Consider the following 16,946-nt stretch of genomic DNA (forward strand, 5'->3'; position numbering starts at 1 on the left):
TGCCCCGTGTGTGTGTACACAGCAGGGGTGGGCAAACCTTTTGGCTTGAGGGCCACATCGGGATTTTGAAATTCAATGGAGGGCTGCATTTTTGGGGGGACCAGTTAAAATCAATTAAAATCACAGCGGTCTAAGACACTCCATCCCATTGCTTGAAGCTTCACTACAGACCCGGGTTCAATCCCAGGCTGTGTCACAGCTGGCCGTGACCCATGAGGTGGCGCACAATTGGCCCAGCGTCGTCCGGGTTAGGAGAGGGTTTGGCAGGCCGAGATTTCCTTGTCCCATCGAGCTCTAGAGCACGCAGACACGGTCACCAGGTGTATGGTATTTCCTCTGACACATTGGTGCGTATGGCTTCCGGGTTAAGCGAGCATTGTCTCAAGATTGCAGTGCGGCTTGGCTGGGTCGTGTTTCGGAGGACGCACGGCTCTCGACCTTTGCCTCTCGACCACGGCTCTCGACCTTTGCGATGGGACAAGACTGTAACTACCAATTGGATACCTAGAAATTGGGGGAAATTTTAAATATATATATATATTTTTTTAAATGTCTTGCAAGCTGTACTTTGCCCCCCCTTGGTATACAGTATATGTGTTGGGGTGTGTGTGTATGTGTATGCCTGTGTTTGTCTGCACCCTACCACTTCTTAATGGTTCAGGCACACACTTGATTCCCCTTCAAGTGATTATGATCCATCTTCTTTTCACAGTTCCAGATGGCTGAACATCACACAGTTGGAAGAATACCTACTATTGAACGTTGCATTAAAAGCATCTACAGTTCATTTAGAGCAGGGCAGGCCAGTGGAAACAGCAATGCTTGGAAAGCAATGGATTGTAGCTAAAACGTGTGTGTTTCTGAGCGCTAGGGGAAGACAGAATGAAGTTGTTTTCCTTCATCAGTGTTCTGTTTGTGTCTGTCTTTAATGACGGGGAGTTACTAAGAGGCTCCCACGCCAAAGTGGACGGCCGGAGGCTACGAGCGTTCTGACTACGGCACAGGAGTGCAGGGAACCTTTCAACAGCATCGACGGAAGATGATGTGTTTGTGCAGGATGTCAATAAGAATACACATGCCTAAAATGATAAACACACACACAGACATGCATGCACACACAGACACAGACACAGACACAGACACAGAGACACACATGTGGACACGCACATGCACACTCACACGCACACGCGCGCACGCACGCACACACACACACACACACACACACACACACACACACACACACACACACACACACACACACACACACACACACTGCCAAAAACCTTGAGTCATAATAGGACTGTAAACAAAATCGAACTGAAATGAAAATATGAAATATGAGAGTAAAGCTTCACCACATCCAACTCATTGTTACCAATGCCAAAAACAGGCCTGGGCCCATATCTGAATGTTTTATTAACTAACTATCCTTGAGCTTGTTTGCGGGTTTAATCCCGCCCATTAACACCCATCATTACCAAATCACCTTGACGCACCCCTATTGCTTATCATTGGGTATCAACCAAAGTGGACTTAACCAGGAATCATATACTGTCCATGAATGACAAGAGCATCTTTCGTTGGCATTAAGTAGATTGAAACCTTGCCTCTTCCCTTCCACAGAAATTGAGCTTTTAGACAACGGGGATAATCAGCTCCAGTGTGCTTTGCTGTAGCCAGTTGATTACACCCCCTCGGAGGCTCTCATGCTGCAGGTCAATAGAGTGAGTCTGGACCTGGCTGGGGCTCAGGTTGTGTGGTAAGTGTTACCTCCAGGGTCGATTAAATGCAACTCTGACCTTAGCTGTAAATTACTTAACCTTAATGACTGCATGACTAACCCAATTGCCATTGGGCTGAGTGTGGAGCTAGGCTACTCTGTGTATGGGCTGGAATATAGAGGGCACACAGCAGTTGTATTGGGCTAGGCTGTTTCTCATATTTGTAGCCAAGTCACCAACAATGGCGACACAAACAACAAGGAAAGAATTAGTAAGACAACACTGTGCACTGATTCGCTCAGCACACCTTCACCTACTGTAGGTGGCCAGAAAGTGGTTGTTTTCTGTTCGATTACCTGGGTCCTGTGTTGTCATTAGCCTCTATGGGAAGAGCCTCCGGCCCATCCGAGATGCCAGAGTGATGGATCTCCGGGGCCCAATCTCAATGAACGCCCGGTTCCACCAAAGATCACTGAAGTTAATGGCCACTACATCTAGCCGTGGAGGGCCAATGCATCTCCGTCAACTGTTTCCCTGCTTATGGAGTTACGCTTCCAACACCTCCTTCTCTTCACGTACCATCCCCACCACTCTATCTCATCCAGTTGTCTTGTGCATATTCCAATTACTCCGTGTGTCTGACCTTTAAGTGAGCTGCGATAGATACAGTTATCTTCTCCTCTCTGACACACCGCGTCTATCAATCAGTGTCTTGCCTTGCCTGCCTGCCTGCCTGCCTGCCTGCCTGCCTGCCTGCCTGCCTGCCTGCCTGCCTGCCCGCGGTGGAGGGAGGCTGGGAAGTGGAGGAAGGCTGGGAGGGAGAGAGGAGGAGAGGAACTATGGCTCTGGAAGCGCTATCATCACACTGCTCCGTCTAGAGAGTTGTGCATGGTTAAGGTGGGAAATGAGAGGAGCACAAGCCCCATTGATAAAGACGTACACACACACCAGTGAACACATCTGCAGGCCTAGACACAAGCAGTCACAAACACACACATGCGCGTACGCAAACACACACACACTGGTGGAAAAAAACAACGTGAAATATATTTGTTTCGGACCACTACCTGGCTGACGATACCCCTGCTCCCATAAACAAAAAGCCCCTTTCCACCGGCATCCTATAACACGCTCATAAGAATAACCTCCTAGCGTGAAAAAAGTCATACTTCTTTAGTTTCATTCTTTTCCTCCCCTATCCAAAGGGCTAATCTACATCTTTCATTGAATCAAGAATGGAAATTCAGGAGAAATGCTTCTTTTTCAATTTCATGCTGAAGTAACTCAAGTCAGTGGATGTAATTTCTCCTAACAAGAAAATGTATCACTGTGTCGCTCACTTAGTGTGTCCATGTGAGAAGCGGGGGCTTTTTGCATTTTGTATTTTTTTTTTAAGGCTTTGATAAATGTGCCAAAAGCACGATCACTCCCTCCACAGCACTCCACACAAGGCCGGCACAATTACACTGGTTATTAAAAAAAACCTCTGACTTGAATCTACATCAAAAAGAAATGACAGATAATTTATAGCGAAGGAAGGAGCTACTGCATAGAAATATAGAAAAAGGGGAAGGGGGATGATTTCATACTGTAAGAGTCTCAATCCTCAACATTGTTCAGATGATCATGCATTGTATATCTTTGATGCTATTGAACCTATAATGTAGTTAAAGTTCGCGCAGAAAGTGATAAACACACTGCGATGTTGAAGTCTGAAATATAGGAAATCAACTGTGAAATTATGAGGATGATAAAAACTTGTACCAAAGAAGCAATATTTCTGCACTCTAACAACATTGACAAAAGCCCATGGCTGACAAACGACAGAAACTCGTTTGGGGTACAAAAATTTGACATTTGTGCAAATTACGATTATCATTTTCATAGGGAATTGGATGATGAAGTCCAAACAGGTGAAAGTGAACGCATAAAGCAGCAATATCACTGAAACAATCCCACGCATGGCCAAGTCACTCAGCTAATGTATATTTATCATGTAAACTTCTGATAAATGCATATGCAGAAACAATCAAATCGTCCCATTTTCATTGGTGCCTCGTGCACAAAGACTCAAGCGTGAAACCCAATATCAGCTTAGTGTCTACTCGAGCTTGAAACGCTGCTACGCATACCACAAAGCATGTTCTGCATATGCTCATAGCCTTCCCTTATCAGGCTGAAACAACGAAGCAGCTTCCCACTGCTCTCACTGATCAATTCAACCCCAGTTAAGTTGTCCCAGTGCGGGTAAATAACCAGTGGTTAGGGCCTTGATGAGGACTGGCAGGCTGCTGGGGATGGGGGAACAGAGAACAGCTTCATTTAGAGGGTCTGGCTGGTCTGCAAGGCTGGGGTCCTTTGCTGTGGGTCTTCTACTCTTACCTCCATATGGCCTCCCTTAAACTGGGGCGAGACCAGACGAGAGGAGACGAGAGAGACACCCAGAATGGCTGAAGAAGTGATGAAGACGTCCGGGCCAGAATGACAGGAGAGGAAATGGATCGGGAACGTCAGCGGCTAAGGCCTCTGGACCAACAAGGGGCGCTTCAAACGAAAGCCCGCTAGTGAGAAAGGCAGACCGTAAAGCCAGAGCTAAGTGACATGTATGTCTGTTTGAAAAGCCTCTTGGGTATTTGGTCGAGGTGAGGCCCGGGCTTATTTACTGCGTTTGTTCGAAAAGCCCTGAAGAGGAGAAGAGCAGCCAGCTGAGAGAGGAAAAAGGCCCCTACTACATATGTATACAGCGTTGGTTGGGAGGCTGTGGGTGGATGATGAGCATCCCTTCCCTTAGCAGGCTTCCAGCCACAGCTTTCAGGGGGGAACAGACCATTCACATATTCAGGAGGAAGATTCTGTTTGGAGTCACCTGATAGTGTTCGTACATAAGAAGCAGAGACTGCTAGCTGACATCTGCTGTTTGGTCAACGGATTGTGGAAACTGTTGGGGTTAAGAAAAGGGCTAAGGACCGCGGACACTGGAGCTGCCTACTTCTAGTCATCCCCTTTAACAAGATTTGGATCATTTTAATATTTGTTACAGGAGGGAAGGAAAAACAACAACTGCAAGGCAGGCGTTTCGGAGGCTGATTTGTGACTATTCATGGCCAAAGCGGAGAGAAACTGTAATACCAGACATGCTTGTTAAATTCACAACGCTCCAAAGCTGCCTTCTAGCAAATCCTGCCTCTTGGTTGTCAGCTTAAGACGTAGGGCATATGCATATGTGTTATTTTTAAGCTCTGTTAAATGGATAGCGGTGTCGCAGGCTATCAAACGTCTAAGCCACTTGCTTTGGGGAATCGCTTGTGTGAGGCAAGCGGCAATGCATTACTCTCTACAACTGCATCTTTAAGGACGTTGTTTTTTTTTAAAACTTCCTTCCCCCCAGCATACTCTACATCACGAACCCAGGCATTATGTATGCACCTTCAGTGACTGGCCACTCCACCTCGCCGTATTAACGACCTGCTAGTCTATTGTTAGTCAATGACAGGGGAGTGGGCAACAAACAATGACAGAATGCCTGTTTCAATACAATTATTGTTAAGGGGTGAAAAATCTGCGATGCATTCTTAGAGAGACGAAAAAAAGCCATCTGCAAATAAATTATTGTTGGGCATTGAGCTGTAGCAATAGCCGGGGGCTTTACGGATCCAGGACTATGGATCGAGCACTATTTATTTCCCGGTCGTAGGGAGCGGAGCAGGGCGGTTTAGGAGGCATAAAAGGAAATGAGTTGTGAAGTGGCCATTGATCCTGACCTGCACTGGCTGGCTGGGTCTTCTTTATAAAGAGAGGTTAACCCTGGCTCTAATCACTGGCTCTAACCCACAGCAGTCCTAGCAGTATTCTAGCACTATGGAGTAAGATGAATGCTGCACTACTACTGTTTTGGATGTAGCCTACACTTACTCTCATCTTGCTAATGCTAAGTACCATAACATCACGTAATAATATGGCACCTTCAGAAACATGTTCTCTGACATGTTCTCTGAGAGAGTGGCAGCTTGTCATGAGCATGTGTGTGGGCAGTGACACCGTCGGTGACACGGTGAACACGCTCTCCTGCCACCAGGTCCCCCCGTCCTCCCCCCTGCCCTTGACCTGCTGTGTTTCACCCATGGTGCACCTCAACCCACACGCGCACCGCTCACACGCGCACCGCTCACACGCGCAGCGCTCACACGCGCACCGCTCACAATTGCACCCAGCTGCTCAAGCATAAAATGCTCATAAGTGTTTGTTTCCAGCAGATTTCACTCCTCTCCCTTTCTGTCTCTCTCCTCTCCCCCGCTCCTCCATCCCCATTCCTCTCTCCTCCTCGTCTCTCTTTCAAAGCCTTGCAGCTTGACATTTCCGTGGGTCTCAGGAGACCAGGACGTGAAATGGAGTTACTGCGGGAGCCACACTGTAAATTCCACGAAGCCACATGTAACGTGTCTTAAACACAGATGGACACTCCAGGTTTAAAGCAGGGAAAAAAAGAAGAAGAAGCGAGGGGTGACGAGAAAGATAAAAGAATAATACACCTGTTTTGTCAGGGGAGGGGAGCAAACAGCAGCAACGTCGTCCTGTCTGTCATTCACATCCTATATCTTGAGTGTCATCGACATAGAGGGGAGAAGGACGAGTCTATATGTCAGGCTGTATGTGCAGTACTTAAGGGACCGTCTGGGAGATTGTAGTGAAATATTCGAAATGAAATGTATAGCTATACCCACTATAAATAAGTGGGGCATGGAGCAGGGAGGCACGGGCCATCCTTCGACTGTGGAAACAGTGATGGAGAGAAAAAAAAGAAATACGTAAAGACATAAACTGTGGGTTCCTGTCACTTTCTGCCTTTCAAACCGACACTCTTATCTCCATTTAGAACGATGACTACATACAACAGCCTTCTCTTTCCAACTGTCCATTTTCAAGAAGAAACCCTTTATCATAACCTGGCAGAAAACACAGTGTAGTCTGTGGTAGACTGACGGTGAGGTGTGTTATTTACACACTCGAGTCGGGCCAGTCTGTAAAGATAAACCTAATGAGGTTCTTTGTGTAAGAGTGCAAATGAGAGTCACCTCCCTCACCGGGCTCCAGAGGGGAGAGAACCAGGGTGATTAGGCCTTTCAATTATGCTCAAGGGCAAAGCCCAGATTTGCATCTGATGGGGGGGGGGGGGAATCCTTCTTTTTGTTTGTCCTGATGAGCTGGGATGGAGCAGATATATACAGCATCCAGCATCACATCACAGTGACTTTTTAATGTATCACTGCCACCTCCACCTCCATCATTTTCCCTATAGGCAAAGATCCAGAATATGGATTGTGAGGAAAACAGAAGCCCTGGCAAGCTGTTGTGTACAAACGTCTCGAGCCTGCATCCTCCTGACTGACAGTAATTAAAACTCCCAGTGGCCCCCTGCACACCTGATACGCACGCACGCGCACGCACGCGCGCACACACACACACACACACACACACACACACACACACACACACACATACACACACACACACACACACAGAGAGAGGTCTGTTTGTTAGGTGCTGATGGGGGAGCTCTCTGTCATTAGTATTGCAGCAGTAGATGGAGAGTGTTTACTTGTGAAAACCAACAAGCCGAGGCCAGACACACTAAGTGACTGTTTAAACTCTGTTCTCAGTAAGGAACGTGCTGATGTTCCCATAATGTATATAACACACATACACATGTTCACAAACACAGTGGCACTGGAGCCGCAGATGGAACCACAGATGTGAAAAGACACCTTGTGTTATGGGATTTGTTTTCATATATATATTTTTTTTTACAATTGGCCAAATAAACATTTCACAAATATCGAAATGCACAATTTTAAATAGCTCAAACAAGAGTGATTTATTTCAAATAAGCCAGTAAATCCATTCAGAAAGTGTGGAATCCTTAAATTGGCAGAGCATCAGGTACTGGTGACAGATAAACTGGTATGGGACAGCCTGGGGACTAGAGCTGAGGTGAATGGTCCTGGCCTCCGTACATAACAGGACAGTTCATCTGAATATAAGAAATATTCCTTTCCTTCCTCTACAGTCATCCATTTTCCTGATAAGGTCCATATAGATTATAGGCCACTGTAATCAACTAACAGCTCCATTAAAGTACATTATGGTATGGATCCAGCAGATCAATGCAGAGCACTGATGTACACTCATTTTTATCGCATATTAATACATTTGTACGACCACAGCCTCATAGGTTGATTTAATTAATTTAAAAAAACACGCGAGCAACATTTCTGAGTGCTTTTATCATCATGGTTTTGCATAGTAATTAGGCTGAATGTAACATGTATCAGTGTGTGGCTACCTGGGCCTAACTGGCAAATTGCAATCAGATACACAGAACATCTCATCTACAATCTGAAATCAAATTAGGCCTATTTAGGGGAGACCTTGGGAATATGGTGATGAGAGGATGACATAATGTGTGATTGAAATTCAGCTGTGACACGGACGTATTTATTATTCAGAAAGGCTTATTACTTGGCAATGACATTGACCTTAGCGATCCACCTGTTTAGTGAAATGTTTTTTAATCCCTTCCTATTAATGCAAACGCAAGCATGGAAACCATCTCAAGGCTATCTTGTTTTTGATTGGGGAAGAAAAGTTAAAAAATAAAAAATTAAAAACATGTACACATATAAATACACATTTTTTCTTCTCCCCCCCTCCTTTTGGCCAAAAAGTAAAAAAGCTGATTTGCGTCCTTCAAGAAAATCAACACAAAAAAAAAGAGACTAAAATGCTAAAATACTGTCTTTCTAATTATAGCTGTCGGTGGTGTGTTTGCGATGACCGTGGAACAGCTGAACCCAAAGGAACAGTGGAGAATTCATCAGTGCTTATTAATCCTCCTCTCTAGCACCATGATGAGAGACTGGAGATTCTATCAGCTCCCTTTATGCCCACTGGAACACTCAATGTCATTCCCAATACAGTATGTCAGAGAATTAAACTCAGGCTCTCTTCAAAAGTGCTGGAATACACTTAGATAAGCATTTTCATGCACACATGGTATAGTACAATCCGTGCTGTATGTACGGATAAAAATCAGCACATACCTAAATCACGGTAAAACACACACAAACACACACACGCACACACACTCGCCCACGCACACGCACACACACACACACACACACACACACACACAAAACAACCCTTGATACCAATCCACTAACCACTCATAAACAACTGTAAGCTTATGCTAACCAATACTAACCAAGGTAGAGGTATCCTCTCCATACAGACAGACCAGACCAGAGGGAGAGCGATGTGAGCCCAGCGCCCAGAACAGGAAGTGTGTGAAGTTAACAGCACAAGGGACTCTGTTTAAAAAAGGCCTCGGGAGACCTGTTAGCTGGAGCAATGTGTCTGTCTCTCCACAGAAATAAAGTTGCTCTTTACAGGAGAAGATTGTCACATCGCTCCACATTTCCCCTTCACAACGTGTCCGTCTCGACGACTTAACTGGATACTTTATGCTTGCGTTGCTCTTTCCCTCCGTGGCTCTCTTTTATGGCTTCTGACTTCCTATGTCAGTAAATGAGTTTCTGACTAAAGTTAGAAGATCTGTTCTCGCGTTTTAGACTGAAGCGATTTTAAGCGCTAGAAGAAAATCATCATAGTGAAATAATAACATGAAACATCATTATAATATGATCATATATTTTAGAAAATAATAACAGTACGTCTGTAAAATGGCAGTGAAATAAAAACATTTTTACAAATAGATGACTATTGTTTCTACTCTTTTGACTTATTTTTTTTATATAAATGTGTCCCAGCACCTCTATTCTACTCCACACACCCGCCACTAGTGAATAGATTTCCAGCCCAGCAGATAGATTTCCAGCCCTTGGCACACAGGGCCCTATAGCACGATATAGGCCTATGGTGAGATATACGGTCAGTGTGTATCTGCAGTCCTCCACAGTAGGACAGGTTAAAACATAAAAGAATAATGAGAGAAGGAGAGAACTGACCCCAATCAGCCGTCTGCAGGGAGAGAGACAGGCAGTGTGATGATGAATAGGGGGTGAGGCGATGGTGTCGTGATGCTGTTGTAATCACCAGCTGGGGCAGGGGGGTTAGGCATGGTGTGGGGAGGGGGGGGGGGGGGGGAGGACTGCAGGACATGCCTCATTCTGCTACACTGGCTGCACCCCCCCCCACCACCACACACCACACACACACACACACCATCAGACACACACACACCGGCACAACTTAACCACAGGGCTTCAGCTGCCTCCACCAGCATGCGCGTACACACACACTAACACGGACACACACAGACACAAACTCACACATGTAAAAATATAGAAACATTCTCACAGCAAAAAAAACTAACACCGTTACAAGTAGACACACACAAACACACACAAACACACACTCGCAGGCTTCCAAACACAAAAGCAAACACGCATTGTTCCAAACCCGCGGCGTTGGCCTCCTTAAGCACAGCCCGACCTCTACCGCTGCTCTTTTGGCAAACTGTCAAAGCCATCATTCACCATGAAAAGACACGAGCACTTGACTCCTCTCCCCAACAGCGCCTGACTCTCCCAGCTCCCACACAACAGCCCCAGTCAACATCTAAATATCACACAGCAATCAATAAAGTCAACCCCATCAACAGAAAATAAAATAAAAACACACAACAAAAATGTATGAATTCTTTGTTAATTCCACAGGCCAGATGAGAGACAGCAGTCAGAACAGAGATCATGCAGATTGGTTCTTTTAAAGAAGTGTGTCCTGGTCAAAGGCCTCCCGGGGATGTGGCAGAGTAGAGTGGGCGGCTATAGGACCGAGTTAGGAGGCCCTCTGGTGGCTACAGCTGAGCCACGGCTCTCACAACCACACACAGGGCTCTCACAACCACACACAGGGCTCTCACACACAACGGCAGCCGGCTCTGTACGTCGCTCCCTCTCTCTCTCTCTCTCTCTCTCTCTCTCGATCACACACACACACACACACACACACACACACACACACACACACACACACACACACACACACACACACACACACACACACACACACACACACACACACACGGCCTCAGCTGAAGTGAGCTCTCAACACACACACACACACACACACACACACACAAATATCAATAAAAACAGCAGAAAACACAACAAAAACACCAGCAACAACTACACTACACGACCTCCAGACAAGTACTCCTCAACAGCAACATGACAAAAATCAAACGCATAAATGCCCAACCACACAATCAACAACTATCAATAAAAACAGTCGTAAACACGCAAAAAATATGCATACAAATAAAAACACAACCTTATTTCTATACTAAACACACAGTGTCATCTCCATAAAAAGAGTGCCTGTCCCCTGTGCTAGCAGTAGGGCATTGTGATGTGCAGGAGAAACACAACTTACCTGCTGTTGTTGGAGATGCAGCAGCTCGACTGTGCTTACTTCGCTGCTCGTGTCACCGCTTGATCTTCCATCTCTACTGCCAGCATCTAATTGGCTGCATAGGCTGCTCAGGCTGCTCATTCCATTTTGACTCATTGAACTGTTGCTTATTGTCTCTGTGGCCGACTCCTGCATCATGACTTAAAACCTAGAAGTGATTAAGAGGCACCAGTTAAGGCTCTTGTTACAACCCTTTTTTCTTCTCTTTTCATCCCCCCCCCCTTTTTTTTTGAAGCTCCCATTATTATCAACGCCGGTCCCTCTGCAAATTAAAGCATTTAAGAGGGGGAGGGGGTGATGCAGGAGGAATTATGCATTCATTGTGTAAATGAAGCAATACAAAGAGATGCACGTCCTCTTGGTCTCTTTGTAAAGGAGGTGTAGAGTCTAAACGTGATAAGTGTTTTAATCACTAGAATTTAGGCACAAATAGGGCCTCTGCTGCATTACGCACATGTTGGGAATATATGTGTATGGGACACTTAATGTATGACTGTATTATATATATTTTTTAAATACAGAAATACTTTTTCTAAGGGAAGCATAAAAATATATACAAATACACACGCAGTCAGACACACACACTTCTTTATTTTTGACATGCTCCCTCACTTGATATATCCTCACCCTGTCTAGGCACACACAGACACAGACCCTCCTAAACTATTCCCCGTCTTGATTCTGTCAGGATTTTAGTGCGAGTCTCGTCTGAACGAAGTTGCTTAATGGCGCACAGCTAATCATGCAAAATTAAAATGTGGTAGAGGAGGAGGAGGAGGAGGTGGGATCCAAATCACATGGTATCACCCGGTGATAAATGATATAATAGGCTTCCTCTCCCTTAGCTGTGTCTAAATAAAATGTGCCTCCGAGGCTTCCATAGAGAAAAAGCTCATATGTCACATATTGGCTAGATTTTTTTTCTTTCTTTTTTAATCAAACCTCAAATATTAATTTATTTTGGTGACATTTAAAACATTTACTGCTGTTCTCCATGGGACACAATTAAACTGGTCCGTGCACTGCAATCAAACCATACAGTGGGAGATGACGAGACGAAGACTTAAGCCTGCAATTTGAACATGGGCAAATAAATTTAAGATATTGAACTAATTTCACCGGCAATCTATTAGATATGAAAAGCTGAGATGAAGGAGAGAAAAAAATATATATATCACGAATATCACTAATGATTGTGCTAAAAACAGCATCAATTATGCATATTACCTCCTCTCCTGTAATACATTTTTTTTTAAATATAATTTAAAATAATTTTCCCTGCATAATTGCTTGGTTGGAGAAATGTGGAGTCTTGCCCAGGATCAGTGGAAATCCTCACAATAAATAAAATAAGTCAGATCACACTGACTGACCCAACACAAACACACTGTTCGAGGTGTGTTCTGCATCTCTAATGCCACTCTGACGGGGCCCCGCTACTTGACAGCCTCTCCCTAATTAGCATATTAATTAAGGTAGTACCTAATCATTCAAATGTATCATTTTTGCTGATTAATATTTCAGTTTCGCTTCAATAAAATATAATGTCTATACCATTAATGTAGTCCGTATGCAATAATTATATTTCAAATCGTTATGTATGGTTATTCATATTCAAATAATATCCATTTTTATATCTGCGGTGGTACAGTACTGCCCTCCTCCCTTTCTGAAATTAAATACACCAATTGTGTCACATGCTTAGGCTGAGCAATTAATACTAAGTTTTGATTCAGAACATCCTGTACCATGACTGATTTTAGATTGAGAGATAATGCTGATAAAGAAATGCTATACATACTCACTCACTCAATCACTCACTCACAAGCACATACATGTACATACTCACACAAGCACATACTCACACATGCCTGCATATGCACAAACGTACGTGCTTGTGCACAGTGCACACACAGACACACATGCATACACACACGCACGCGCGCACGCACACGCACGCACACGCACACACACACACACACACACACACACACACACACACACACACACACACACACACACACACACACACACACACACACACACTACACATTGACCTTAGAAGGGATACTCTAACAGCCCCTAATGTTTCCTCATTAACTAACATGTCTCCCTCATCATCATGCAGCAAACACACAACACTGGCCATCTCTATCTGGTGGGGATACAGATTTCATTTGGTATACTGTCAATAACGGGACACATACAGGTTCAAATGCCCACAAACGGACTACTGAGGAGGCACGGTGGGGTGTCATTTGAGATTTGCCCATAGACTGTACGCCACTCTGCAGTGTGTCTTTCTTGAGTCGAAACACAGATCCCATCTCCATGTATGATACAGTGAGTTCCAAAAGTATTGGGACAGTAGTGTGGTTTTGGCTCTGTACTCCAGCACTTGGGATTGGAAATGATTCAATGACGACGAGGTTAAAGTGCAGACTGTCAACTTTCATTTGAGGGTATTTTTATCCATATTGGGTGAACCATTTCAAAGTTTAAGGAAACCAAAAGTATTGGGACAAATTCACTTATATGTGTATTAAAGTAGTTAAAAGTGTAGTAGTTGGTCGAATATTCCTAGCACGCAATGATTACATCAAGCTTGCTGGATGCATTTGCTGTTTGTTTTGGTTGTGTTTCAGATTGTTTTGTGCCCAATAGAAATTCATGTTAAATAATGTATTGTGTCATTTTGGAGTCACTTTTATTGTAAATAAGAATAGAATATGTTTCTAAACACTTCTACATTAATGTGGATACTACCATGACTAAGGATAATCCTGAATGAATCGTGAATAATGACGAGAGATTAGCATGTCTTGGGGAATGATATTTGTGTGTCACTGTATCATTTCAAATCCAAAGTACCGGAGAACAAAAAAAAATTGTCACTGTCCCAATACTTTTGGAGCTCGCTGTATATACAACAGCAGCACACTAGTCTTCAAAAGCCTGATAACTATTTCAGAAACCAAATATTATCCATTCACAGTTCAGGTAACAAAACAGATTCTGCTTCTAACATAGCCGCCTTCTCACATCAGTAAATGCCATACGAATGACAGGGCCAGGTTGTGTAACTGTGTGATGAGGGGCAGACCCAGCCACAAAGCCAGCTAACAGCAGACAGTCTTTAAAGGATGTCCAGGGTGCAGGATAAACAGGATACGGGCAGAACAAACAGGAGCAGGAGTTACACAGAGCAGGGTGACAGCTGCTCCGGCCACAGTAAATAAGCAGTGAACAAGACGTGCTTATGAACAAACACTCCCTGTTAAAACAGGGCACAGCCACATTAGTGGTGTGAGAGAGAGAGAGACAGAGGGAGGGAGAGATGGGGGGACAGAGAGAGAGACAGGGGGAGGGAGAGACAGTGGGAGGGAGAGAGGGAGAGATGGGGGGACAGAGAGAGAGACAGGGGGAGGGAGAGAGGGATAGATGGGGGGACAGAGAGAGAAATAAAAGGAGAGACCATGAAATGGGGGCAGATAGAGGGGGAGAGAGAGAAAGAGTGTTAGAGAGAGCACGTCGCGAGAGAGAGAAGGACATAGCGGAGAGGGTAAGACTGGCACAATGTGTGACACCCAAACCAGTGATGAATCTCAGCCCAAGAAACACAAAGCAGCAGCCGAGATCATGCGGCTAATAAGTATTCAAATTAGGCATACATTTTACATGCCCAATGTTTCAAATATTCAGAGAAAGACTGCCTGATTGCCTTTACTGGGATTTTATGAACATTCGAATGGAGATTTTTTTGGGAAGGGCGATGGATGCGAGGAAAACTTGAAGATATATGAGGGAAAAATAAGGATATGTTAATGACATGTTAATACAATGAGAAGCATTACCTAACTCAACTCAAAATTGGGGAATTTGAAATTAAACCGATTCGATTTTTATTAACCCACAAGACAGGTTCAATTTACTATATGTAGTTTACTTGAAAATGATTCATAAATCATAAGAGAAACTGAACTGGAATGAGAAATAGGGTTAAAAGCAGGTGAATCCACCTATCAAATGTTGCTTAAACGAGAAACAAGGGAGAATCGTATTATCATTTCAATCAAGGAAATGCAAAACATTAATACAATAACCATCTTAATCATGAAAATGGTAGAATTTCCCCCTCCTCCACAAAAATCTGTGCATGTGTCTAACCGATGATAATGATAATAATGACAATGCAGATATATGCTAATCATATTCTGAGAGATCAGATGGTGCTTTAACCTTAATGACAGCGGTGAGACAAATTAATTAGCCATCTAAAGGCAGCATTCAAATCTGCCAATTAGAATGTCAATTAGATCCACCCTGGCTGCAGACCACAGAGAGAGGATCGGACTGTGGTGGTGACTGCCGGAGTGTCAGGGCTCACTGTACACACTGAGAGAGATGGATAGTGACAACGTACGGCACCAGAGGGTAAGTATGTATCGGTGTGTGCGTGTCTGTGTGTGTGTGTGTGTGTGCATTAGGCGTACATGTGTGTATGTGAGTGTATGTCTATCGCAGGTCTTCTCTCATGTTCCATACCCCTTGGGGGTACCAACCAGTCTGCCCTGGGATCAGCCTGTCCTAGAATCAACTAGACCGGAAGCATCTAGTCCTCCACCCAGAGTAACAATATTTACTGGACTAGCGCTATCCAGAGTCTATGGGCTATGGAGGAGTTGAACAGTGCATGAGTGAGTGAATAAGGCTCGGGGATGTCTGCCTTGCCTGTGTGTTTGACATCCCTTAAATTGGTAGTGTCCTGCATTTTAACACACCAGCTATTTGATGCCATTTCCTCAAGCCATAATCTTCCAATGAGGAGTACCAGACCACATATTATATGAATCAGTTACACAGACACAGACTGTTATTGCCAGCGCAATTCACTGGTAATACTATAGGTGTACAGCTAGGGAGGGAAAATAATAGTCATACAAAGTGTTTAAGGGGAGATGGTGAGAGAAAACGGAACTCTTTATTTTATCCGTCTGCAGGTCAAAGATCACGGATGACTTCAACGTTCCTATTACGGGGTCTGATAGAAAGAGAATCATTTGAGATACAGTGAGAGAGACACACTATTTGCGAATCTTTAAAGTCACTTCTCTTTTCTTGTCTATTTCCCCCTGTAACAGTGACTTGCTTGCTACTCCTCTCCGGCTGAGTAAATGTTTGCTCTTGAATTTTACGCCGTGCAAATCTGTCTTTTCCATCAGGTGAAGAATCACAGACAGAATCCTGACAACGCATTCCGGGCTGAGATTGTGAATTTGTAGTGAGACTACTGATGTGGGAGGACAGAGACAATTCACACACACACACACACACACACACACACACACACACACACACACACACACACACACACACACACACACACACACACACACACACACACACACACACATTCACCATGCTTTAACCTCTAATGTTTCCTCATTAACTAACATGACTCCCTCTTCATCAGGTACCAAACACACAACACTGGCCATCTATCTAGCTGTGCTGTGTTATACTGTCCCCTATTTGACACATAAAGGTCTCCATCTGCCCCAAAACTGAACTGAGGTGGCAGGGTGTCACATAGGCCTCATCTCTTATGAAATCCTGTTCCTTATATAGTGCACTACTTTGTAGTGGACTTTGTCGTGCACTATAGGGAATAGGGTGTCATTTGAGATTTGCCCAGGATTCAAATAGCACAGAGTGTTCAGGATTCCACTCTGCAGT

The 16,946-nt window shown here is 44.3% G+C and overlaps 1 protein-coding gene across 1 annotated transcript in view; it reads right to left on the reverse strand.

Annotated features, from left to right (window-relative positions):
• The window catches only part of LOC139378727 (forkhead box protein P2-like), a 105,144-nt gene that overhangs the window by 55,095 nt on the left and 33,103 nt on the right, over positions 1–16,946 (reverse strand). The window contains exon 3 of the mRNA XM_071121170.1: positions 11,172–11,358. Coding sequence (XP_070977271.1) covers positions 11,172–11,348 — 177 coding nt within the window. The 5' untranslated portion in view covers positions 11,349–11,358. The remainder of the gene's footprint in view (positions 1–11,171; positions 11,359–16,946) is intronic.

Source organism: Oncorhynchus clarkii, chromosome 21 (assembly GCF_045791955.1).
Source record: "Oncorhynchus clarkii lewisi isolate Uvic-CL-2024 chromosome 21, UVic_Ocla_1.0, whole genome shotgun sequence".
Taxonomy (NCBI): Eukaryota; Metazoa; Chordata; class Actinopteri; order Salmoniformes; family Salmonidae; genus Oncorhynchus; species Oncorhynchus clarkii.